General features: G+C 51.0%; 1 protein-coding gene across 7 annotated transcripts in view; it reads right to left on the minus strand.

Annotated features, from left to right (window-relative positions):
* The window catches only part of SSBP3 (single stranded DNA binding protein 3), a gene marked incomplete at both ends in the record, with an annotated part of 161466 nt that extends 135173 nt beyond the window's left edge, over positions 1–26293 (minus strand). For 6 of the 7 annotated variants that reach the window (XM_080690382.1, XM_080690383.1, XM_080690380.1 and 3 more), the window contains 4 exons: positions 22039–22123; positions 24902–24963; positions 25188–25260; positions 26195–26293. In XM_080690382.1, coding sequence (XP_080546508.1) covers positions 22039–22123; positions 24902–24963; positions 25188–25260; positions 26195–26250 — 276 coding nt within the window. The remainder of the gene's footprint in view (positions 1–22038; positions 22124–24901; positions 24964–25187; positions 25261–26194) is intronic. The other variant, XM_080690381.1, reaches the window with a different exon arrangement.
* Positions 26294–26768: the final 475 nt, after the last annotated feature.

Below are 26768 nucleotides of genomic sequence, written 5' to 3' on the forward strand. Positions count from 1 at the left end.
CTGTCCTGAGGCCCTGGATTTGTTTTGTCTTGGTTTTAGATTGGTTTTCATTTCAGTATGGGAGAGAGATGATCCCATTACATTTTTCATTAACAAAGCAAATCTGGCCTCAGCACCCAGGATGGCACCAAGAAAGGGGGCGGCCTAAGGGAGAGGCCCAGAGGCTAGGTGTCGCCCGCCACCAGCAGGAGAGAGCCAAGAGCCCCCAGCAAGTCGACTCCCCCACACACCAAGCCCTTTCTCCTGCCACTGACCCCTGTGCCCGTGCCAAGGTCCTGCTTTTCCTGGACACTGCCGCATTCACCCAAATACATGAGTCCTTGTGATGTACCAGGCTCAGCAGAGTGGTGCGGTGCTGCCCTTCCCATCAGAGCACAACCCAGGATGCCGAGTCCTTCCACCCACCAATGCTTTACCAAGCGCTGGAGCTGGGAAGGGACACAATGTCTGGAGACAGGGATGCTTACTAGAGATAAAGAGCCCCGCAGAGGAGGCACTATAGTCAGAGGGAAAATGGACGGTGGCCAATCTAACCAGAGATGCTGTGCGGGGCCCCTCCCTCCTGCAGGGTCTGGGCTGGGCAGTCCAGCTGGAGGCAGCCTGGCCCCCATGCCAGGCCATTGCTAAGCCTCCTCCAGGAGGCACACTCCTGTTTCAGGGAAGGGCAGTGTGTTTGTAGTCTGGATAGACTAAGTCACACCAGACCTCCACCTTCCCTGCCACCCTCACAGATGCTCCTCAGGCCCAGACCCAAATGCTTGGGTCTTCATTACACCCTGGACAGGGCGCCAGCCACTGGCTTGCCAAATAATTAGACCAAGAATCAGGCCACAGTCAACTGCGGGTCAGAACCAGCATCTCTACTGCGTGCAGTGACAACATCTGTCCTCACAAAAAGAGCACCGTGGTGACACAAGGTCCACGTAAGGTCCATCTGGGGCCTCAATCCACAGGGCAGATCTGGCTGATCGCACTGGCTTCCTGTCCGCGGCCCACACCCCACCTGGAAGGGATATTCCAGGACAAATCTGCTGACTCTCCAGAAAGGGTGGAGCTGTGGCCAGCACCTGTGCCTCAGTGGTGGCCACATGGGCCCAACCCCCACATAAATGGGGAAGAGGAGGACAGGGGTTTTGCATTTGGGGTAAAGACTAGAAAACTTAGCTGTAGTCTGAGGATGTGGGCCTGAGAGCTTCCTTCAAAACAGAATATCCTTCACCCTTTTCACTTACGCTCTCCAGGAACTGAGTTTCCAATAACCAATTGTCTAAAACTGTTGCTAGAGGTGGGTGTGGTGCCACACACTTGTAATCCCAGCATTTAAGAGGCTAAGACAGAAGGACTGTGGTTGAGGACAGCCTCAGCTACTTAGTGAGGCCCTCTGCAATTCAGTGAAACCCTGTTTCAAAATAAAGAATAAAAAATAGGACTGGGGGTGTAGCTCAGAGGTAGAATTCCCCTGGGTTCCATCCCCAGTACTGGGGGGGGGGGTCCTGTTGCTAGAATGACAGCCTTACAGGGACATTTCTGTGCCGACTGCATGTCCAGCCTGGGCTCTTCAGGGCAAGATCATAATTTTCTCCAAATTCTCACCCATACCTGGATGAGGTCCTCTAGTGGCTAAGCTCTGCCCAGCTCATACCTAGGCTGAGACCTATGGTTACGGCTGCTTTACAAGAGGAAGAAGTGCATACTCAGTTCATCAGTGCAAGCAACTAGCCCCAAATCACAGGGCTGGCCTACACAGCAGAGCCAGGGTAGGCTGAGAGGAGACCTCCGCGACTCCTCCCCCGGGGACAATGGTCACGGTCACGGGGGTGGCAAGGTCAAGCCCATATAAACCAGCACGACACATTTGAAGATGTGCAACTAGTATTTTAAAATATACAAACTCCTGATTAAGAGGGAGAATGGTCTATAAACTCTACGAGGGCAAAGTATTTGCTGGCATCCTTAGCTTTTGTAACCACATGGCAGAGGCAGTAAATATATGAAGAATAGAAAACTAGACTAGGTGAGTATCTGAGAAATACAACTATCTGGGATGGTCCACAGGGTGCATTTCCGGAACTGATATAATATTTTCTTAATAAAAAGTGGTTAACTGGGCACAGTGGCACGCACCTGTAATACAAATCCTTGGGAGGCTGAGACAGGAGGATCTCAGGTTTGAGGCCAGATTCAGCAACTTAGCAAGACCTATCAGAAACCTAAGAGCTGCCTTAAAAAAAAAAAATAGGGCTGGGATAGTGGTAGAATACTCGTGGGTTCAACCCCCAGTGCACCCCCCAAAGTAGATGTTTAGGGCTAGGGGTATAGCTCAGTGGTAAGGCAGCAACACCCTGGGCTGTTCAAAGAAAGAGAGAAAGGGAGGGGAAGAAGAAGGGGGGAAAGAAGCTAGGAAGTTGGGTGTTTGAAGGGAGTAAGCATTTCAGGGGCTTGGAAAAGCCTGAATGGCCAGCTTAGAAATAAAGAAGCTCTGCCACCAGGGTGTGGCTGGATCCTCCCAGAAGAACTGATAAGAACCTCTAGCAATTAGAAGCCACCACAGCACACAAAGACCCACCCCCACAGGACTGGAATCCTGTTTATCCATGGCTAAGCAGACAGGAGTCTTCTCAGATAATGCAAAGGTCAACTGTACACTTGTAAGGCCTGATAAAATCACCAACAAGCTGGAGTTACAGGGGGCCAAATAATAAAATATTTCCACACAGATATGTGGGAACATTAGGTGAATCAGACTGGGCTATTTTCCATCATCTGAGGTTGGCACCCCACCAAGACACGGGCTGAGAGACGGTGTTCTGGATTCCAGAGCACACCCCCCCCCCTACAAAAAGAACAGGGCAGGGGGCTGGTCCCAGGGCTTCCAATCCGAGGCCTCAGAAGCTGGTGAAAAGGCTGGGTTAACCGACAACTGAGCCTCTTCCTCCTACACTGCACACCTGAGACTCCATCCATGTCAAAGACCGACTTCAGAAAAGAAGGGCCAAGGCCAGAACTCAAAAACGAGCAGCCAAAAAGGAGTGCTCTGAGGGCTTAAGACCTCAAGGAGTCGTTCACACACAGGAAACCACGCGGAGGTGGGCCAGGGGAGGTGAGCTGCCTCCTCTTCCCCTCACACACTCAGTCAGTAAATGTGAGTCAGGTATCCATTACACGGCAGGCCCTGAGTTTAGGGGACTCACCAATGGGTCCTGTCCCCAGGAACTCAAAGACGACTTTTATGAACTTTCCTAAAATTAAGTGATATCTAAATTGAGACCAAAGGCCGGGTGTGGTGGCACACACTTTTAATCCCAGGACTCAGGAGGCTGAGACAGGAGGATCATAGTTTGTAGCCAGCCTCAGCAACGTACTGAGGTCCTCTGCAACTTAGGGAGACCCTGTTTCAAATTTAGAAAATAAACATAGAATAGGGCTGGGTAGTTCAGTGGTAGAATGCCCCTGGGTTCAATCTCCAGCACCATAAAAATATAAAATAAAATACAAATAAATTGAGACATAAAAAATAGCCCCTCCCCATGAGGAGGGAGAAAGAAGGGGGAAAAGTACAGTCTGAGCCAGGCATGGTGGTGCACACCTGTGATGCACTGCTATGATCCCAGTACCTGGGAGGCTGAGACAGGAGGATTGCAGGTTTGAGGACAACCTCAATAAGTAGTGAGACTCTCATCAACCTAGCCAGACCCTATTTCCAAATAAGAAATAAAATCAGGCTAGGAGTGTAGCTCAAAGGTAGAATGCCTCTGGGTTCAATTCTCAGTGAAAGAAAGAAAGAAAGAAAGAAAGAAAGAAAGAAAGAAAGAAAGAAAGAAAGAAAGGGCCAGCCCCTGAGGTAGGAAGCTTGTCTTGTCCCTTGTTTAAAGCCTAGCAATGCTACCTAAGTCTCAGAGGCCACATTACACCCAACAACAAAAATACACAGCCAAAATTTTTATTTTCAGAAACATACCAGAAGTTCCTCATTTTTCCCCCTACATACAAGTCTACCACCTTCTCACCTGCCCCTACTGACTGCCTTTCCATTTCTGCAGTGGCCTTCCCAGAGCAAGAGTTTCTTCTAATGCCTGAAGAGCTCACAGGGTATCCCGTATCCCGTTTAGGCTGCACCCTAGCTCCTCCCTGCCACTGGTCACCCCAGCTCCTGTCAATGTCTCCAAGGGCAGGCTAGGCAGGGATGGGGAAGGACTTGTTTCCTCATCTAAAGAAAAGAGCAAACTCTATACCAGACAGAAGTAGGAAGTCATCCCAAATATAGACGTTCTCACTCAGGTGAGCATGGTTATGCACATCTGTAATCCTAGTACTTGGGAGGCTGAGACAGGAGGATCACAGGTTCAAAGCCAGCCTAAGCAACTCAGTGAGGCTCTCAGCAACTCCACAAGATCTGTTTACAAATAAAAACTAAAATAGGCCTGGGAGTGTAGCACAGAGGTAGGAGGGCCATGAGTTCCATCCCTGGTACCTCAAAAAAAGAATAAAAAAAGTCCTCGCTCATCCTAGGTGAGAGGCCAGTGCCCAGTGGCCAGCCCTAGCTCTAGCCCTGGCCCCAGTGGCAGGCACTCTTTCCTGGGACACGCAGGACAGGCAGCTGGCCCCACCCAGGAAGGGAAGACGGGGCGGGAGCAGGATAAAACACTTCCCTGGCCGTTCTGAATGAAGGACAAGGCATGTGCTGGGGACTTCCAAACACTTCTAACCTGAAAGCACTTGGCTCCTCTGCTGTCTCTTTCCTCCCCTCCTCTCCGCCCAAAAACAGACGAAAGGAAGAAAAAGGAATCAAGTTTTACAAGCTTCCCTATTTACCCAGGGCTACAAATCCATCAGGGGGGAAGCTTTTAAAATAAAGTCTCTGCTAGCACTGCCGCTTCTTCTATTCACCATCCCCCAACTTATACCGCACACACACCACCTCTTAGAGGTTTCTTTAACATAGACTGTGGGTCCCAAGTCTGAAAAAGGAATCCCAATTTTGGAACACGTAGCTTATCTACTGCTTGTAAATACTTCCTGCTTTTCACTTTACCCCTCATTTATTCATGATGCTAAACATGTCCCACAGTCACTCCCTACACAGGGACACCTTCCCAAGGATGCTCACTCCCTTTCAGCCTCTCATATTTTCCTTCCAGAAATATGTACCGGGCATCTTCTAAGGTTCTTTGCATCGCTATCTCAAAATAGCACTGCAAGGCGGACGAAATCCCCATTTTCCAGATGAGGATACCGAGGCTTGGAAGTTACACAACGGGTACTGGCCACACTGTGAGCAGAAGCCCTGGCAGGGCTGAGAACCCAGGCTGTTCCCTTCAAAAGCCTCTGCTGCCTGTGCCTTACCTTCCCAGCACCCTATATATATCGGACACAAAAGCAAAGGAAAATGAGTCATTTTGGATCACCAACAGCTGTAAGTATGAATCTTGCAAACTAAAGGCCATTTTTACTGATGCTTCAAAGAGCATCACAAAGACATGGCCATCCAGAACGCCAGCCCGTGTTCCTGCCCCGGGCGTGGTCCAGGGTGGCTCCAGAGGGCACCAGCCTGGCTCTCCCAAGACAGGAGGCTGCAGGTCAGGGCTCCTCCTGGGCCTCACCCCTCACTCCTGTGGTATCTGGAGCTAGAAGCAAGGCCTTTGGGCACGCCTTTCATCCCAGCTCCTCAGAAGGCTGAGGTGAGAGGTTCAAGGCCAGCCTCCTCAAACTGTGTGAGGCCCTGTCTCAAACAGATGGAAGGGGCTGGAGACATGGCTCAGTGGGAACGCAGCTCTGGGTTCCAGCCCCAGTACAGCAAAGAAAAAGAAAAAGAGGTGGGGAGGGAGGAGAGAAGAGCAAGGTATGGGTGCTGCCCTCCCCAGCCTCTGCTAAGGCTAGGGGGCCTTCAGATAAGCAACCCCTGTGCACAGCACTGCGCAGCTTCCCAGCTAGCCACGTCATACACAACTAGGAGCTGGGGGAGAACATGGGGGTTATGAAGGACCCCTCCCCCGGGTGATGAGGGGATCAGGCCATGTTGGGCCCAAGAGCTTGGGTCTCTCATCCCCAATTCCAAGGCTGCTTATATCCCCTATTCTAGGGCTGCTGGGGAGGCACCAGCATCACATACTCCAAAAACCAATAGGAAGAAAGACCCCCTCCATTTGTAAATCAACCACACTTATCCTTAAGTTCTTGACGAGCTACCTATGCCTCTAAACCCATAGACTGGCCCTACGTCCCTCTCCTATCAAGGGGTCCTGTCTGCCTATCAGCATCCAGCCTCCTCTCTCTCCCCACCCAGGCGCCTCCTTCCCCACATTCTCAACTATCCTCAGCCACAAGCAAACCCTGCATTCCATAAAGAACTTCCCATGAAGAAAAGAACACTCCATAAACTCTGAACGTCTCTCCATCTGTCCCTCTCACCGTGGTGCCCGGTGTAGGAGAAGCCGGGTATTGTTCTCATGCTCACCGAACTGCGATCCCCTCAGACCCGGCTGCAATTGCTTATTGTTTCCAGGGTGTTGGTCAGAAAAAGCCCTGAAGGTGTGAGGCTGGAGGACCCAGAAGAACTCCAAGACTCTGTTTCCAGCTAAAATCCAACTGCCCGTTCACAGCAAGAACAGCTGCCAAGCACCACACCGAGCCTCCTGGAAGAAGGGACGGATTTCCAACTAGCCCTCTCAACCAAATCCAGCGTGGGCTCCCCACCAGAGTCCCTCCCACTTTACACAAGGCATTCTCGGATTATTTTCCTTTAAAAAAAAAAAAACTCGATTTACACATGGAGTGTCTTCACTTTCCAAACCATTCAGAATTAGGGAAAGGGGGGAAAACCACGTCTGTTTCTATTTGAAACTGTCAAAATTAGCATTCAGTAATTAAAAATCACACCCTTTCTCTTAATAACCTAACCAGCATGATACAATCAGGTTGTGCCAACTCTTTAATCTAATTGACTAATTACAGATTTTAATTTAGTCAGTTACTGAACAACTGTTGACAATTTGTTTTCATTAGGGACAGAACAGAATAAATATTTAGGCTTCCAGTCACAAAGACTCCAGCGATGGGCTCTCCACCATGACCCCAACTTCAGAGTAACAGTCTCCCGGCTCCATCGGCATCCTCAGACACGGGTTCCTACGCGACCTCCAGCCACACTACCACCCTCGCCCTGACAAGTCTTCCCACCATCCCCTCTTACGGCAAAACCTTCAGTACCAGCAGCAGCCTCATTCCCAAAGAACAGGCAATTCCCAAATTCACACACGTCACTCAAGAAGTGGCAAACACTTAGACGTGGTGAAGAAAAATAAATTCAATGCTACGTGTCACTGGCTTTTAAGCAACAAAATAAGTTAACAGTCAAAATAGGTTTATCTGCATTCATCTCGCTGGGAAGCAAACTGTCATTGACGTCTTTTTTTTTTAAGACACAAATTTACAGGTTTCTATAATGAAATGATCTAGGTTCTCTCAAAGTACAATTTTCCTCCAAGGTCCCTTCTCCCAAAGTTATCAAAAGTTTATCCAAATAGCGTTGTTTAGGGCTAAGAATACAGCCCTAAGTTCAAATCCCAGCTCCTTACTTAACGACTTCAAAACTACGGGCTCACGACTTCATTCCTCTGGCTTCAGTTTCCTCATCCAAGAACTGGGATCAGGACAGCCCTGCCTTGTGGAGTATGACATGGATCAGGTACCATGCACAGTGACTGGCCCAGGTCAGCATGCACTGGTCACCAATGCTTCAGAAGTGGCTCCTGTAGCCCTCCCTGCCCTGTGCTACAAAAATTAGGTCACTGGGCCCCAGAAAGGAGACAATGGCCCACAGAAGAGTAGAGTTCTTGATTGGGGAAGTTTTCTTTTTCTTCCCCCCCCCCTTTTTTTTTTTCTTTTTGGTACTGGGGATTGAACCCAGGGGCATTCTACCTCCAAGCTATGCCCCCAGCCCAATTTTTTATTTTATTTTATTTTTTTTTTGGTGGTACTGGGGATGAAACCCAGGGGCTTTACTACCTCCAGGCTATACTCCCAGACCTATTTTTTATACTTTATTTGGAAACAGGGTCTCACTAAGTTGTTGAGAGCCTCACTAAGTAGCTGAGGCTGGCTTTGAACCTGTGTGATCCTTCTATCTCGACCTCCCAAGAACTGGGATTACAACCGTGCGCCACCACGCCCCGGTTCTTAATTTTTTATTTTTGAAACAGGATCTCACCAAGTCGTGGAGGGCCTCACTAATAGCTGAGGTTGACCACAAACCCAGACCCTCCTGTCTCAGCCTCCCAAGTACTGGGATTACAAGTGTGTACCACCATGCCTGGCTCTGAGAAGTTTTCTTAAGAAAGCAGATTCTTGGACTTCAATCTAACAACCCATAATCCTCCAGCAGATGCCACTCAGACCCAAACCTCTGGGGAGCAGACACTGCCCCTGCAGCAGGGGTGTCCCACCCAGGAGAGCCTACACCCCTAGGCCTCCCCTCCTCCAAGCCGTTTTCCCTAGCAGCATAGCCTGGCTTACACTGCCTGGTGAGGAGTCTATAGTAGTCGACCTGCCCAGGGCTTGGTGTCCCTCTACAAAGAACTCTACACATGGTACCTTAGCAAGACCCTCTCCTTCAAAATAAAAAAACTAAAAAGGGCTGGTGGTGTAGCACACTGGTAGAATTAAACTGGGGTTAATCTCCAGCGCATGAGCACACACACGCACACACATATACATACACTCCAACGGGACTTAACCCACAAGGCTGTTGAGTACAACCAGAGATAGGACCTACAGCATTTACAACACAGCCTGAGTTGGAGGCTCAATCAAGAGGTTCACAAGTTCAAGGCCAGCCTGGGCAACCGAGCAAGATCCTAATCTCAAAATAAGAGAAAATGGTCTGGGGGTATAATTCAGTGGTAGAATGCTTGCCTGGCATGGTGAAAAGCCCTAGGTTCCATCCCCAATACCACCAAAAACAAGCAAACCGAAACAGTGCCCAGCATACAGGTGGCGCTCAGCAGAACTGCTTATTATTGCCACTAACTCTTCCTTCCTAGGATGGCTATCTGCTACACTGTCTAAATAGAGAATCCAGTAAGAGCACTTTTTGAGGGTCTGGTCCCATAGTAAGTGCTCAATAAACACTGATTTCCTTAATTTAATAAGGGATTAGTTATTACTAAGCCATAATGTTGTCATTTTGTAACTTACTCAACAAGAAACCATGCCCTGGTTCCCCACAGCGCAACTCCCCTGGGGAAGACTGCCACTCGCTGGAATTGTGGGGGCCAGCGGTAACACTGAGAATTTCACCTAGTCTCTCCTCTTTTCAAGTTCCCTTTGACAAAGATGCTGCAAGCAAAATAATGCCAAAGGAGGTATGGGGCGACAGTCAACTAGATTTAAGTTCATTTTCTGTAGCTTGGGGTCAGAATCGACTGGAGTACTCTGGTGATCAAGTTTTCTGCAATTCCCTATTCCACGCATTAGCTCGCTGACAGAAATTCACTGCGGTATTTAAAGTGGCAGCCATCACAACTAACTCAAATTGTATTGGCTTTCCCAATGCTGAAATGCTCGGCTGAAACCATCAATTGGCCAATTCGGAGATAACGTGGTGGCTGAAATTCCCTGTCATGCTGTAAAATCCCCTTTTGAAGCGGCTCACCGGCTCGCACATCCACAGTGAAACCTGCGCCCAGAGCTGTCGGCCAGAGCTGCTCCGTGTAACCCAAGCGGGCAGGCGGAGCGGGATCTGGCGGGCGGGCAGGCGGTGCTGCCAAGAGGAAGGGCCTCCAGAGAGAGGATAACATTTTCTACTGGAAGCCTTCTAAAAGACAGTGAGAAAAGACCGGCGGTGCGCACACGCCTGACACCAGGCCTGCCCACTGGGCCGTCTGCCCCTCCGCCCAGGCCGGGTGGCCAAAGCCACAGGCGGCACTCAGCCTCTCCCAAAGAAAGCTGCAAAATTCCTGAAGGATGGCACAGACACAGGCCAGACACCAGCGCCAACCTCTTAGGTGAGGTTTTCTAAAGCCAGAGGCGATCACAGGGATCAGAAGCCCTGCAGCCACAGGCAGGCTACATCCTTGCCCTGCTCCAAAGCCTCAGTTTCCCCACTGGAAATGGAGAGGCTCCTTTCTGAAATGTGACTTGATGGTCAGTTTGAATCTGAAACAGCATTCTCAAATGAGAACCCCAATTTACAAAGCACACTCACACACTTTTACTCCCAAAAAGCTGGAGAGAGAAGAATCGGCCCATTTCACATCACTAGCGATCACGGAGGAACAGACCACGGCTTGCTCAGAGGCCAAATGACTCACCCCAGGTCATCTGACAGCCACACCTGGGCATCTCAGCCCAAACCTCAGTACCGCCCGTGACGATGCGCCGATTCCCCACACTCAATGGCACAGAGCCAGGCAGGTGTCTGGAATGACTGCCCACATCCTGCCACCCACCATTCCCGCCCAATCTGCAAGGCTGCAGCCAGCGTCCCTTTGGGGTGTGATGGGACACCCCAGAGCCTCCTCTCAGGCAGCCTGACAGGTGGAGGAGGGACAGAGGAAAATCTGATAGCCACCCGGGGAAGCAGCCTGCTTCTTAAGGTCAGAGGACTGGGAAACACAGGGAAATGTCAGCGCTTCACCCAAATGCATAAAGATCCCAGACACAAAGCCTGACTGGGAGCTGTGCAACCAGCTGTCATTGGGAGGAAGCCTGAGCCAACCTTGGTTAGACAGGATGCCCTGTGAACTACTCTCAGGATTCTCATGGTGACCACAGCCTGAGCCTTGTTCAGACAATGCCCTCCCACCCCAGGAACCAAGAGAGTATCCCCAGTCACAGACAGACATACAGCTCCAGGGCAAGCTGCAACCTTGTGGGCCTTGCCTAGAAGGCCATGTGGACTGCCACTTGGAAGCACAAGTGGCCCTGCCCTCTCAGGCCCTCTCCTGCACACACTGGCTGTGTGAGCCCACCCTTCACGTGGAAGCTACTGCTCAACAATCATGCACTAGACACCTTCCATGTGCTCAACACACTTAAGAATATGGCAGCAGCTGGGCGTGGTGGCACATACTTGTAATCCCCATGCTTGAGAGGCAGAGACAGGAGGATCACGCAGGTTCGAAGCCAGCCACGCTGGCTTAAGAGACCCTGTTTCCAAATAAAAATATAAAAAATACGTGTCTGGGAGTGTAGCCTGGAGGTAGAAAGGTTTCCAGGAACCCCAGTACCACCAAAAAAAAAAAAAAAAAAAGAATATGGCAGGAAAACAGAGACATGCTGGGCTTGCTGGTGTGCGCCCATAATCCCAGTAACTGAGAGGCTTAGAAAGAAGGATCACAGGTTTGAGGCCAGCCTCAGTAACAGTTGAGACTCCCAGAGACCTCAGAGGGCTGAGAGTATAGCTCAGAGACAGGAAGCCCCTGGATTCAATCCCCAGTACCACAAAAACAGAACAAAACAAAAACACAAAGAAAAGGTCCCAAGTGACTGCCAGGCAGCACCATGGGAAACTATTCTCCCAACAACTCTGAGTTGGAATCACTTTCTTATCTGGACACTGAGGCTCAGCAATTGCTTTTCCTGTGGCCCAGCCGCCCAACGTACAGAACCAAAACCCAGCCCTCTCTGGGCCAGCAGCTTTCACACTTTGGCTGAAACCAACAATGAGGCAGATTTTACGTGGCAAACCCAGGATACACATTCATTTATACTACTCATGTGTCACTGAAAACAGACATTTCCGGAAACAATACTCGTATTTATTTTGTGCAATACAGTTGTTTCTTTTTGGTAATTGCCAGTCATGACCCACTAAGTTGATTTCATCAGACACTAATGGGTCACATCTCCTAAGTTTGCAAAACAATGCTTAACCGGGAGCCACTTGTCCATCTTCATTTAAACCGGTCTTTAACATGCTTGATGCCTGGGCAGGGGTCAAACCTTCTCACCTCTAAGGGTGTGGGGTCTTGCTCACTGACCTCAGGGCTTATTCATGACTCTGTAATAGGCCCAGGAATAGGGGTGGCAGAAGCAGATGAAGATGAGGCTTCTGCCCTCAAGAAGCTTTTGGTTCACAAGGGGAAAAGGAGCACACCCAACCTCCACTCAGTTAACTCTCCTTCCAGGTAGTAAGTAACTAAGTTACAAATGAGGAAGAGAGATCTGCTGGGTAAAAGGAAGAAAAACAATGTATCTTCGTCCCTGGAGTTGGGGGGTAGCCACCAGGCTCTAAGGCAGGCCTTCTGGCAGGGGAGCAAAAGCGCCCCCTCCTCCCCAGTGGTGTGACACCACAGGCACCCACTGGAAGGGGCCCGAGGAGCTGGGCATAGTGTCTGTTCCAGAAACCTAGAACGAGAGAAATGGCCGGCAGAGGGGAAACCGGCACTGACGGAATGCACACAGGCCACAGGAGTGCTGGAGGACCTGTGAACAGCCGAGGAGTGTGGAGGCTGCAGGTGTGATACCTCCACCCCCAACCGCCACGCGGCTGAAACCCAGGGCGGTGACTACTGTGAATATTGGCTATCAGAAAGCAGGACTGCCACCAGGCTGGAGGCGAGATAAGAAAACTGGGGGGGGGGGGGGGGGGGGGGCTCAGTGGTAGAAAGCCTGCCTAGCACATGCAGTCTTGGGTTCAAAGAAGGAGGGAGGACTGATAGCACACATTTACACAGGGTTTGGGCTGCACCAGGCACTACTATATAGTGTGTGTGTGTGTGTGTGTGTGTGTGCGTGTGTGTGTGTAAGCTCATTTAATCCTAATGATAACCTTGCGAGGTAAGTAAGTAAACTTTATTAACCCCGTTTTCCACTGGAGGAAACTAAGGCACGGAGGTTAATTAAGGTACCCAAGTCTACACAGCAAGAAAGTGCATCCAGGCAGCAGAAGACCAGGGAAGAGCGCAGGACTCTGATTGGATTCACAGGTGGGAAGCCTGCTGTGACCTCTGCAGGGGCATCTTTCCTCTTTTGGCCTCAGTTTACCTACCTGTAAGACAACTAGGTGGCCTCCATTTCATCACCTACCATCCTGCTATTTATATATACATTAGATACGCATCCACCATCACACAGGGTGGGGCTGCCTACCTGCTCCCGCTCCCACTCTCTGCACACTGGTCTCCCAGAACAGGATCAATCCACAGGACTCTTCAAAAACACTAACACACCTAGGATGCTTCTGGCTCTTCAACAGACAGTGAACAGGGCATGTGCTTGGTAACCTGATACCCGGCAGTGTCCTGTGGCTGGTCTGGGGCCACTGACCAAAGCTCAGGCTCACCCCACAGGTCCAAGAGAAAGAGGGCACCATGAGAACCAGCTTCCCAGAGGCCTGTGATGGCTGGTGCTGCCCCACCCCATATTCTCCTCCTTAAGGCTCTGTTTTGGAATTCCCTCACAAGCAGAACACCAGGGAAGGCCCAAGCACCTACCAGGGAAAGCTACATACCAAAAAAGGACGACATGGAACCCCTGTCCAGGAACTTTGAATCTGTTCGTCCCCAGTGACACCTACCCAGCAATTTACAGCATGACCAGCTTTCCCTAGAGAGCCCTCCATGTCTTTCTCTCTACCACCCCCAAAAGGGGCCTGCCTGCCCTTTTATGATTGTTTTACAATAAAGAGGAAAACGCACCTTGGGAAGCCACGGCCCCACAGCCAACAAGGGATATGAAGCTGAAACTCAAACCCAGATCCCTGCTGCCGAGGCACACGCCTCCGGGGCCTCCGCGTTCAGCTACGTGCCACATACGCAGGCCTGGCACTGGACCACTCTGTCCAACACAGATAAGGGGCACAGATATCTCAGGGGAGCGTTTATCAGTGCCAGCCTGTGACAGAACCCCCAGTGCTGCCCCTGGTGAGGGTGCACATCAGGACATCACCGGGAAAGCCCATGTCCCTTCCTTCGGCTCAACGTGCTCTCCCAGAAAAATACGCCGTCAAGAGTTTTCTGAGAAGCCATTAGGGCCATAAAGAGCAAAGAATGAACTCACTGAGCACTAAACCCAGAGCCAACCATTTTGCATGTATTACAGGACTTAACCCCAACAACCACATCACAAAATAATCATCCCCCCTCTACAGACGAGGAAACTGAGGATCCCAAGGTCTACCTAGCAGCAGAAAAGGGCAAGAATGGGGTCAAATTCAGGTGTGAGTCAGAGCCCAAACCCTTCAAGAGTCAGAAGGCTCAAGGCCCAGGAAGAGAAGAGCATAGCACGCACAGACGCAGTCCTAAGCTCATCTTGTAAGGCCAAAGAAAACCCCACCACCCTGGCGAATCAAAAACAAACACTGCTGATTGTCCGTTTGCTGTAAGCTCCCAGCTATGTATATTAAAGAAGTTTATGTGAATCATCTAATGCACTTGTGCCATGGTCAGAATTATTACTGAGCCAAAAAAGATTAATTTTTCTAAATACTCTAAACCCTCAGACACTATTATAAAGGCTACCCCAAGTGTACCATTTCTGTTATCTTGGCCAACAGGCCTCAAGCACACATATTCCCAGCCCTTCTCGCTCTTAAGACTTAAACACACGCACTCTTGAACAGAGGCAGGAGGGTTGAGGGATGGGGCCCAGGCACCCTTGGCCTGAGGTGCTCACCAGAGAATCTGCCTCCCTTACAAAGCACAACCGCCCTAAGGGAAGCTGTGGGGAGAGCTGGGTGTCTCCCGGCTCCCTGCAAGTGTTGGCTGGCACAGAGCTAACTCTCGGTCCAAGTTTGCAAATGCTTAGCTAACAAAGATGGCATTATGCAAAAGGCTGGTGCACACTGCTGGTCTGGGAGTTCAAATGAAGTGACCACTGCCAAAAACTTTGTTTGGGTCCCCACGGCTCCCCCCGCCCCACCTCCCGCCTTGAAATAAAGGGCAAGGATTTGCAATTTGGGGTCTTGCTGCCACTTGAAACCCATTAAGGTGGCTGCACTGCCTGGGTTCTGGCAAGATGCAATTCCAGCTCTTCATTTTATGTTTAATTAGCTACCGATGGAGGAGTCTGGCAGCCTCTGGGGTTAAGAGGAATTGCAGAAGAGGGTGGGAGCCCAAAGAGGGGACTCAATACAAATCTCCACTCCAAGGGGAACAGGGGGGAAAGAGAAAAAAAAACTGTATGTTTTTTCTTTTCTTTCTTTCTTTTTTTTTTTTTTCTTTTAATCTACTGCACAAGAGTGCCAAGGGTCAGAGCCAAAGGCAAGCCATGAACTTGCCAGGACCTCTGGGCAGATAGCAAGGCTGGCTTATCGCGGGGGACATTCCCCCAGCAGCTTGGAGCCCAGCTGCTGCCTTCTCCTCCGATGCCCACTCACACTGCCGCCCTCTGGTCCCCCTCCCCACGGAGGGCTCTGGCAAGTGTGGACACTCCCTGCCTGGCAGGAACCTCCGCTCAGCAGATCCAAGGAGAGCCCTCTCAAATATCACTTTGCTATTTCAAACCCACCAAGGACGCTGGACCCCTGCCACACAGCCACAAATACCTCAGCTCCCGTCTACGCCCACGACTCTGGGGCACTTTCCTAGTTAACCAATCCTCCTGGAGACAAAGTCTCACAGCTAGGAGTGAAGAGAAGAATCAGCAGTCTTGCTGAGTAGGAGTACAGGGCTGATCTAAAGGCGCCCCAGGTCTTCAGAGCAGAGAAACTGAGGCCAGCAAGAAAAACTCGCCAAGGTCACAGGTCCATGTGCACTGCTCATGATCTTCACTGGGGAGCGTAAGGGGAACTGGGGGTGGTGCAGCAGGCCACGGACCTCCTGAAATCATGCACAAAGTCTCCTTTATGAGGACACATGCATTTTCTGGAAAGAAAAGCCACAGCTTTTATCACATTTTCCCTGCCAACAGTGAAGAGCCACTGCGTCATGACAAACTCCCTTCCCAGAGGTCAGGTCTCACCCCTGCCAGGGACTCTGCAATTCACCTCACAGGGCTTCACCCCATCCCGTTAAATTCCATTTCTTCAGTGAGCAAACGCAGCTCCAAGCAGGCACCAAGCACACTGGGGGTCAGAGGCAAACACCCTCCCTCTGGCCCGCAGGGATCTGCCGTGAAGTTAGTGCTCTTAAAAGCTGAGAGAGAAGCCGGGCGTGGTGGTACAAGCTTGTAATCCCCACACTTGGGAGGCTGAGACAGGAGGATCGCGCAGGTTCAAGCCAGCCTCAGCTACTTAGTTAGGCTCTCAACAACGCAGTGAGACCCTGTTTCCAAATAAAATATAAAATGGGTCTGGGAGTATAGCCTGGAGGTAGAAAGCCTCTGGGTTCCACCCCCAGCACAACCAGAAATAAATAAATAAAAATAAAAATTAAAAATAAAATAAAAGCTGAGAGAGGAGGCCGGGTGTGGTGGTACACACTTTTAATCCCAGCATTCAGGAGGCTAAGACAGGAGGATCTGAGTTTGCCACCAGCCTCTGCTACTTAAGCCCTTTGCAAATCATTGAGACCCTGTTTCAAAATAAAGAGTAGAAGCCGGGCGTGGTGGCGCACGCTTGTAATCCCCACGCTTGGGAGGCAGAGACAGGAGGATCACGCAGGTTCGAAGCTAGCCGCGCACGCTGGCTTAGGAGACCCTGTTTCCAAATAAAAATGTAAAAATAGGTCTGGGAGTGTAGCCCGGAGATAGAAGGGCTTCCAGGAACCCCAGTACCACCAAAAAAAAAAAAAAAAAAAAAAATCAAAATAAAGAGTAAAAAATAGGTCTAGGGGCGTAGCTGGGAGGTAAAATGCCCCTAGGTTCCATCCCTGGTACCACCAAAAAAAAAAAAAAAAAAAAAAAAAAACTGAAAGAAGAAACTTCATCATTATTATTGTTGTTGTTGCTGTTATTTTAATTCTAGGAATTGGGAGGAGGCTGAGACAAGAGAATCACAAGTTCAAGGCCAACCTCAGCAACTTAATGAGACCCTGTTTCAAAATAAAAAATAAAGCCGGGCATGGTGGCCCACACTTGTAATCCCAGCATTTGGGAGGCTGAGACAGGATGGGTGACGGTTCGCGTCAGCCTCAGCTAATACTTAGTAAGGCCCTTTGCAACTCAGTGAGATCCTGTTTCAAAATAAAGAATAAAAAAATAGGGCTGGGGGTATGGCTCAGAGGTAGAATGCCCCTGAGTTCCACCCCCAGTACCACAAAATAAAAAAATAAAAAATAAAAGGGACTTGGGGTGTAGCCTACAAGTAGAATGCCCCTAGGTTCAATTTCTACTGCAAAAGAGAGAGAGAGAAAGAAAAAAAAAAAAAACAGGTTCTCACTAAATTGCTAAAACTGGTCTCAAACCTGTAAGCACCCTGTTTGAGCCTCCAAAATGCAAGAGGTAGAATTTAAAAGACAGAAAACCTCTCGTCCCAGCTCTGCCACCTCCTAGCCATCTTGCCCTTAGGCAAGCTACAAAAACTCCAGGCTTTAGTTTCTCTATCTAGAAAGTGAAAATTAGATTTTTCTTTGGTGGTTACCAGGGATTGAATGAACCAAGGTATGTTTTACTCTTAGCTACACCCCCCCCCTTTCTGTGTGCAGTATTAGGGATGGAACCTAGAGGCATTCTACCTCTGAGCTATATCCCTAGCCCTATCTTTTGCTCTTTATTTTGAAACAAGGTTTCACTAAGTTGCCAAAGGCCTCACCAAGTAATTGAGGCTGGCTGAGAACCTGAGGTCCTCCTATCTCAGCCTCCCAAATACTGAGATTACAAGCATGCACCACCACAACCAGCTCCCCACTCCCTATTTTACTTCCTAATGGAACAAGGTCTTGCTACGAGTGCAGGCCTCAAACTTGTGATCCTCCTGTCTCAACCTCCCAAGTACTGGGTTACAGTTATGTGCCACCATGTCCAGCTGGGGAGGAGATTCCATAACAAAATCCAACCAACAAGGCAGCTCTGAGGCCCAACCACAGTCATGTACATGCAAGTGTACTATAAAGCTTTACCTAGTCCACTCATTTCTTGCCACCAGGAGAAAACACAAAACTAGCCACCACGAGGAAGAAAAAGATCGCTGGTGGTCTGCGAAGACACCAAGGACGCTTATACTATCCCCACAGAACCGCCTGGAGGAGCGCCAAGTGGACATGGCCAGGACCACACGGGGCCCACAGTAAGACACTCTTTAGCTGACACTGTTCTACAGAACAAAGTGTCAAAGGGAACCCAAAGGGACCACCACTGGGACACCACTGGGACAAGCTTTTCTCAATACCCTGAGAAGCAAGGATCCCACCTGCCCGAGGGGAGCTGCAAGGTATCCGGGCCGCAGGAGAGGCAGCCCTCCTGCAGCCTGGCCCACTCTTCTCATCTCAGGCAAATCAATTCTCAGAAAAGCCGACTCCAGAGACTGAATCCCCAGTACTCCAGGTTATGTGTGGCCAACATCAAGGCTCCCGGACTTATAAACAATGAACCAAGAAAACCCACGTGGCCAGGTGTGAGGGGGAAAATTGCTGGTGACTCAATAAAAACGCACCAAGTCAAGGACAGTTCAACTCCCCTTCTCGCTGAGTCACCTGGTTCATTCCCGGCCTACTGGCCTGGCCTTGACCTGGGAGGGGCCTCTGAGATCGCCAACCCCTGATCCAACCACGAGAAAGGGAGATGACTTGCCAAGACCACAGGCAGGCCGACTGTCCCACAGGAATCGGCCCCTCCCCCTCCTGTGCCCATCAGCACCCACTACCCACCAAAGACCAAAGACTGGGTGGGTATCTGGCTGCAGATTTCCCATACCATGAGAATCTTTGAGTCTTCGTGACATGACAAAAGACAAGGCTGGTTACCACTGGTATTGACACTCCACTTGATTTCTAAAAGGGACTTATGGCAACAAGTTAACCAATATTAAAATCACCCTGCTCAAGATTGCCGACAAAACTGAGGCCTCAATCAGCTCCCTGACTTCCGCCCCAAGTTACTCCCTGATCCCAAATTACCATTTGTTCTTGCCTTTACTCAACTCCTTTGCTCCATTAGCATGTGCACCTACTATGTTCACGGTATTATGGGAGCTACAGAAATGAATAAAGCTCATGGCCTCTGCCAAGAACAGGCTTCAGCCAGAAAAACATGCCTGAAAAAGCTAGCTGGCCGGCCGGAATAGCTCGAACCAAGACCCCTGTGGGAGGCCCGTGGAGCCAAGCCAGTGGCGGCCGGCCCTCGCACTCCAAATCCACCACTGGGATCCGCCTCTCTGTGCCTCAAGTTTCTTTGTCCACAAAATGGAGCTAGTAACATGCTTTCTCTCACAGAGTCACTGGCCAGATGAAATGAGGGACTGAACCTATAGCAGCTGGCACATAGTCCTGTACCTAGAAAGCTCCGAACAGAGGCACTGCAGAGGTGGCTTTTATGGACACTGTGTGTGCAGAAAACTGTATTAAGTCCTTCAAGAATCGCGGTTCACGGACAGCCTCAGCTACATAGTGAGGCACTCTGTAAACTCAGTGAGATCCGGTTTCAAAATAAAGAATAAAAAATAGGGGGTGTAGCTCAGAGGTCGAATGCCCCTGGGTTCCATCCCCAGGCCCACATAAAAAAAAAAGAGAGAGAGAAACCTCGTAAAAAGGGAGTGCAAAATTCTAGCAAGAGGGAACAAAGACTAATAGAATGTAGATGTGGAAATGGACTAAATGAAGATTTGAGAACGATAAAAAGGAAAGAGAATTCCTTTTCTTTCCTTTTCTTTTTTTTCTTTAGTGTTGGAGGTGGAACTCAAGGATTCACACATGCTAGGCAAGTGCTCTCCCACTGAGCTACACCCCTCGCCCAGATATTTCTACATCTTCTAGTTGCCTCCCTACTGCCACCCCTCCGACTCAATGCACCCCTTACGTCCTTCAAAATTCCCACACATTGCTTCATGTGTCCTCCCCTCAGGACCTGACTCCTAGACCTAGGACACCAGATGGATCCCAATCTAGGAAAAAAGGTTTTGATCCTCCAACCTATGAATCATGGGCCTCAATCAGTATGATCTCATTTCTCAGTAGCATTTTCTAAATGTCAGCACCAACTTCAGCAGTCTCCACATAACTGCACTGCCATTTTTTATCAAGTTGCTGATAGCAAACCCATATGCAAGCTTTCCCTGCTACCAGACTGCTTCAAGATGGCAGACTACACCACACATTGCCCAAAAGAGTCTTATTAACTTAGCCAGGCACAGCGGCACACACCTATCAATCCCAGGACTTATGAAGCTGAGGCAAGAGGACCACAAGTTTGAGGCTAGCCTCAAGCGACATAGTGACACCCTCAGGAATTTAGCAAGACCCTGTTTCAAAATAAAAAAGGCCGAGGGGTGTGGCTTAAAGGTACAATGAAGCTAGGTTCAACCCACAGTACCAAAACAAACAAAAAAAATCATTAACTTCTCTTTAACAGATAGCAAAGATCTCGTATCAACAGACTGGCTTGAAACAGGCCCTTCCACCCCATCTCCCACTCTAACTTAAACTATCTGCAAAGCTGCTGAAGACTAGTAACATAGGGTGGCTGTCCACGGATTTAAAAAATATATAACTTTTTTTTAAAGGCAAGATTTTTACTAGGTAGAAAGGTCAAGCTCACCAACTACTTTAATATGACGGCTGTACCTCTTAGCCTCTCCCAAGCTCCAGTTCAGGAAACCTATGATCATCACCAAGGGATTTTTTTCCCCCCAAATCACAGGTGAACCAATCACCTCTCTCCCTTTTACTAATAATTGTTTAGCAGGCCAGAAGTACCACTCACCAGTTTCTTTTCTCAGTTCTGGAGACAACACAAGAACTGGTTCATTTCCTTAGCACTCCATTCCACAGGCATTAACTTTTCAGTCAATAACAAAATTCTATCACACTGAGTATGTTCAAAACCAGTGAGCCTCCAGTTCAGTCTCTACCTCTTCCTACTACAGGAGAAATTTCCACCGTGACAATATTCCTGATGCTGGGATCTGACCAGCTATGAAAACTCACCCAGATGGGACCTGGCCTCCAGGCCAATTTCAAACTCTGCACACAAGGGATACAGATGGCCTAGCCAAGCAGGTAATACCTGATGACATTCAAGAAACAGATTTCCATGCCTAGAGGAGCATGGGGACCATTCCTACCCACCCGATGCCAAAGAGCAAGACCAAACAGATCGCCTGTGTACACACACACACACACACACACACACACACACACACACTTACAAAGGGTAACAAGAAGCAAGAACTGGCAGGAGGCTGTGGAAGACCTTCAGAGACTTCCTTTTCTGTCTTCATCCAACAGATCCTAACTTGTTTTATGAGATCGTAAAGTCTTGACTCCAACCAAACCAGGTTTGGAGCCCTTTTTTTTTAAGGGGATTACACCACAGGAGACAGACACATGACAGACACCTCTTTTGTAATAATTTCATAAAACTTAAACTCATCCAGGTAAAAAGTGAGTGGCCAAGTAGAAGGCACTGTGACCTGAAAAAATTAACCTGTCCACAGGAATGTTTTGGACACAGGATTATGAACCAAGTACCTAAGAATACAGTCTTTGGTGGATACAACATGAGTCCTGCCTACCAAAAACACACCTGCACACCCCAGAAAGTGAAAGATCATCCTCTAGGAAAGAGAGCAAGTGTCCATTCTACCAAATTCTTATTCAGCCACCCCTTTTATTTCCAAGTTTCGTGTTCTCTTTTTATTTTTTTGGTTATGGTCACTTTTAAAGCCAATGACAAACAGGTTCAGCCCCCTCCCAACTAACTGTCCACTCTTGACACAAATCTCACAGGACTCTGAGCCCTGCACAACACCATTTAATTCTCCAGATAAGGATCTCCACTCTTTTGCATAATTACAACATTATGAAATACCGTTCACCAAGTTAGAGCACTGCAGGAGGGGGGTGGGTGGAGGGGAGGGCAGCAGGGATGTGGGTAGGCAGAACAGAAAGAAAGGCAAGGAGAAAATAAAGACCACTGCCAATTGGCTGTGCGTTTGCTTTTGGTACTGGAAAAGTCAGAGCTATCCGACCCTGTAATTATTGCCAGGATTAAAGATTTGCTACTCACGTAATCATGAAAGGCTTTTGCTTCACTCGAATGTTCACAAGTGTCTCTCCTTTCAGGAGCTGCACAGTAAAGGTCCCAAAATACGCTGCAAGTCGAAAAATAAAATAAGATCAGGTTACTAATGATTACTTGTGTACACAACGGCGAGAGTACAATGCGTAGCGCTAACAGCACCGGGTCTCCCCAAGGCCCCAACCCACCTCACCAGCTTTCGACAGGCAAACGCAGCCTAGAAACAAAACAGATCCAACCTCTCGAGGCCAGCCAGACATTTTTGATGCCAACAAGAGTTCAGACCTACCAACCACCTACTAAGTGCTGAGTGCCTCATGCTGATGATATGGCCATGGCTACCATGTACTACTGGGGAGGTGGTCTTCTCCCCACTTTACACATGGGGCTGCTGAGGCTTACAAGGATGAGGGCAACCCAGCCCAGGGTGCCCAGGTAGAAATCTGGAGACTCTACTCCTGTCTTATCTGTGTCCCTTTTACCACCCCAAATCCGAATGGCTGCATGTTGTAAAAAGGTTAAGTCGTCACTGGGCGTGGTGGCACGTGCTTGTAATCCCAGTACTTGGGAGGCTGAAATAGGAAGATCGCAGGTTCGCAGCCAGCCTCGGCTACTTAGTGAGGATCTCTGCAACTTAGCGAGGATCTCTGCAACTTAGTGATACCCTTTTCCAAAATAAAGAACAAAAAACTGGGCTGGGGGGTGTAGCTTGGAGGTAGAATGCCCCTGGGTTTCACCCCAGTACCACAAATAAATAAATATTAAATCGTCAAAGTCAGAACGCAACTTAGATTCATGTACACAGCAACCCGGGCAACTCAGGCAAGGTAGGGAACCTTCCAGATTCTTGATCCCAGAGCCCACAGTTCTACTGCTCTTACTCCCAACTCCTCTGCTCACCAAAAGAGCACATGTCAACTGGCCAAAGAGGCGGCTATGGACAACCAAGCAACTTGTCCCTTCTCATTGAAACAGACAGCCCTCCTCAGAAAGTATCCATCTAGGTGACATCAGGGAAGAGAAAGGAGGATCAGAAACACTGCCTCAGCCACTCTGTGATTCTATGATCACAGACACGTTAAGTCCTTTGCCAACCGGGGAGCAATGTACAAACACGGTAGTCACAGGTCTTCTTGACGAATAGCCAAGGCCTGGGACAGAACCAGCTTTGAAAGATACAGTTCGCACCAGAATCAAGGTCTGATTCACAGGACAGCTCCTGTCCCTACGCTGCCAGCTCCATGGTCACCAGACAAGCAACTCACTCAAGGTGTGTGAATAATGCAGCCGGCCCCTCGTGGGATCAGCTCCACTGCTTCCTCTGGCCCAGAAGGCCGTGGTCATTTGCTCAGCATCAAGTCTCAAGAGGCAACTTCTAACCAGACCACAGCCATTCGGAGCTCCCACAGCTGGAGCCCAGTAAGAGGCTCCACATTCCTGGGGCTGAGACAAGGATGGAGGAGCCTCCGGCATCCTTTCCATCTAACAGGGAAAGAAGGACTCCTACAGCTGCAGAGCAGAGCAGAGCTAGAGAACATTCCTCCCTGGCTCCTGGTGGCTCCTGGAGCAGTGCATCTGATCACCTCCTTCACACTTGAAAGGTCAAGACTTCCAATTCCCGCCCCCGGCCCCGTTAATAACTTCCACTCATATACCCAAGTATCTACAGGATCCAGGCTGATCAGACCTGCCAGCCCCATCTATCTACACACTCCCTTCCCCAAACAAGGGCAGCCAACCTATCACCCGGCTCCTACAGGTGGAATCCTTACGCCATACCAGACGCCTCCGACACTGGCAGTTGGGAGGTTGGCAGAAGTAATTAAAAACTCATTTTCTCTGCACAAGTTAGAACAGACACTTCATCCTCCCACTGTTCAAAGAGACTTGAAACAGTAACCTGAGCTGGCGGTCAGGTAAACGTGCTAAGATCCCAACTACACGACACTCCGTTTTCCTGAACTCCACCAAAATATCAAAAGCCACTCTGCTTTCTTTTCCTTTTCAAAAGAATGTCAAAGACTCCACCAATCGGCCCCACGAAACACCCAGGTCACACACTCCTGACAGCTTGCTCCCTTTGACCTTAAGCCTCCCTCCTGCAAATCCCACGCTGAGATCAGACCTGCTGTGGTCTCACACCCCAAGAGCCCAGAGACCTGCAGTGAGTCATAGGTAAGGAGAAAGCCCCTACCTACAAACCAACAAACTGCTACAGAGGTCACCTCTGGACAGTAAAGGTTCTTGATAAAATAAAGCTTTGCAGGTTCAGGGATGTTGGGGTGAAGGACGGTCTGCTACAGAGGACAGGAAGGTCCAGTTAGTCTGAATCAGTATCTTTTCAGGAAGTAGCAGTCCTTTCTTGCTTTTACTCAGAGTGCCTGGAAAAGACTCGGTATGTTCTCTTTCTTAAGAGTTTGGAGCTTATAGAAGAAAAAGGAAGGGACAGGCCAGTCGTAGAACAGACCTGGTGTCCCCTCCACTCCGCCCTGCCCCCACTCCCCTCTAATTAAAGCAGCATGCAGGACTGACAAAAACCCTTCTAGGTTTCTTCAAGCCCCTGCCTAGTGCCCCAAATGAGAATGGAAAAGTGAGTTTCTACCCCAGCACCATGAAGTTTAGTTGGTTTTCCACGGGAGAGGAAACACCAGGAAAACACTTTGGGCAGCAGTCTCTTTCCTTCCCTCCCCAGTCAGTGGTGGCCTGGGCAGCCAGTGGTGCCCTGCTCTGTGCAAAGCAGAGGGCTGAGGGCCTGCTCCAGGCCTCCCTGTCTTTGTTCCTTTGGGCCCTGGGTTCAGAACAAAACACACACACACACACACACACACTCAAAACTATCACACAAACTTACCACCACCAGGAGTGCAAAAACCCAGGCGGTTCTCCCAGCGTGATGTTTTTTTCCCATCGAATCTGGAAAAGAGGAAGCAGAGGCAGCTTAGAGGAGCAGAGAGGAGGGGGTGGAGGAGGGGGCTTCCAGGAGCCAAAAGGCTGTGAAGACCCACTAACAATAAATGCCAAAAGGTGATAAAAATTCAAAATGGTGGCCACAGTGGCTGCTCCTGAAAACAAAGGCTCTAAGAATAGTGGGGAGGAGGGGGTGTCAAGAAACTGGATGCTGGGGGAGTCCCACTCACCTCTGATAAGAAGGTCTGTGCAGATTTCTGTGCTCCTACGTGCAGTAAATATTCGTAGACGTATAAAGCTAACCTGGAAAGGGGCAAAGAGAGAGGGAAGGGTCAGAATGCACGGGGCGCTCTACTGGACCTTGCCAGAGGCTCTGGGTCCCGCCTGCGCTGTCCCATTGTGGTCCCCACCAGAGGCGAGCCACTAACACCCCGGGGGGAATCGCGGTGCGAACAGTTAAGGGGTGGGTACCAAGAGGCCGCTGCCTCTTGCCGCGGGGGCTGAAGAGCGGCCCCCAAACTTGAACTTCCAAGTGGCATCTGAGCCAAACCCATGCAGATCTCTCAAACTCACAAGCCACGGAGCCAGCCTCCCTTCCCCGACCCACTCCTGCTCGCCACCCTCGCCGCGGCTTTGGGGGTCCGGACAGACTCTGCCCGGGTCCGGGTTCTCAGCGCGTTCCGGAGAGGGCAGCAAAGCGCCGCCCTCATCACCTCCCCCCAAACAACTGTCCCCCAAGCCTGGGGCCGAGCCGGCGCCGCCGTCCCTGCCCAGCCCGGCGCCGAGGCCGCGGGCAGGGAAGGGAGAGCGCTCCCGGCCGAACAAAGCCCCCGGCACGCACTCCTCACGCCGCGGGCGGACAAAAGGAGCCTTCGGGGCTGCAGGAGCCACGCGCCCCCTGCCCGCGCCGGGTGGGCAAAGTGCGGCCGCCGCGGCGAGCGCCCCGGCGGGGGCAGGCGCACGGCCGCCGCGGGACCTCGCCCACCCTCGCCCCTCGCGGGCCCCCGAGCCCGGGCCGCCGCGGCCACCGGCGCCCCTCCCGCAGCCTGCCCCGCCGCCCCTCCTCGGGTGCCCCTGCCTCCGCCGGATCCCAACAATGGGCTCCCACGCCGCGGCCCGGGAGAGCGGCCGGGCAGCGCGGGGCCCCGGCCGGCGCTGAGCAGCCCCCGGCCCCCGCCCGCCCACCTGCCGCCCGCCCGCAGCCCGCGACGCGCGGCCGCCGCTCGCGATGGCTTACTTTTCCCGAGCCTGCCCGTCCGAGGGCACCGCCGAGCCTTTGCCTTTGGCAAACATGGTCTGCAGAGAAGAGGGCGCCGAGCCCCGCCGCCGCCGCCGCCGCCGCTACCGTCCGGCGCTCCGCCTGCCCGCTCCCGGCCCCCGCCCGGCGCTGCCCGCTCGCCGCCGCCGCTCGCGCTCCGACCGCCGCGCGCCCTCCTCCCCCCGGCGCTGGCTCCGCGCTCTTTCCAGCTGTCAAAGCGTCAGCCCCGGCCGCGGCCCCATCGCCCTGGAACTCCTCCCGCGCCGGCTCGGCCTGCTGCGCCGCCGCCGCCCGGCTGCCCGCGGCCGCTCGCTCGCCCGCCCGCCCGCCGCCGCCGCGCCGCCCTCCGCGCCGCCCTCCGCGCCTCCGGCACCGCCGCCGCCGCTGGTCTACTTGGAGCTCAACCGAACGTGGCTGCCCGGGCAGGGAGCGCGGCGGGCGGCAACGCCCCGCGACGGACGGCCGCCTCGGCCAATCGGCGCGCGGGGGCGGGCCCGGGGGCGGGCGGGGACGGCCCGTCAGCGCCCGCCGCGGCAGTCCCGCTGCGCCGCCT

The sequence above is a fragment of the Muscardinus avellanarius genome (genome assembly GCF_963383645.1).
Source record: "Muscardinus avellanarius genome assembly, chromosome: 3".
NCBI lineage: Eukaryota > Metazoa > Chordata > Mammalia > Rodentia > Gliridae > Muscardinus > Muscardinus avellanarius.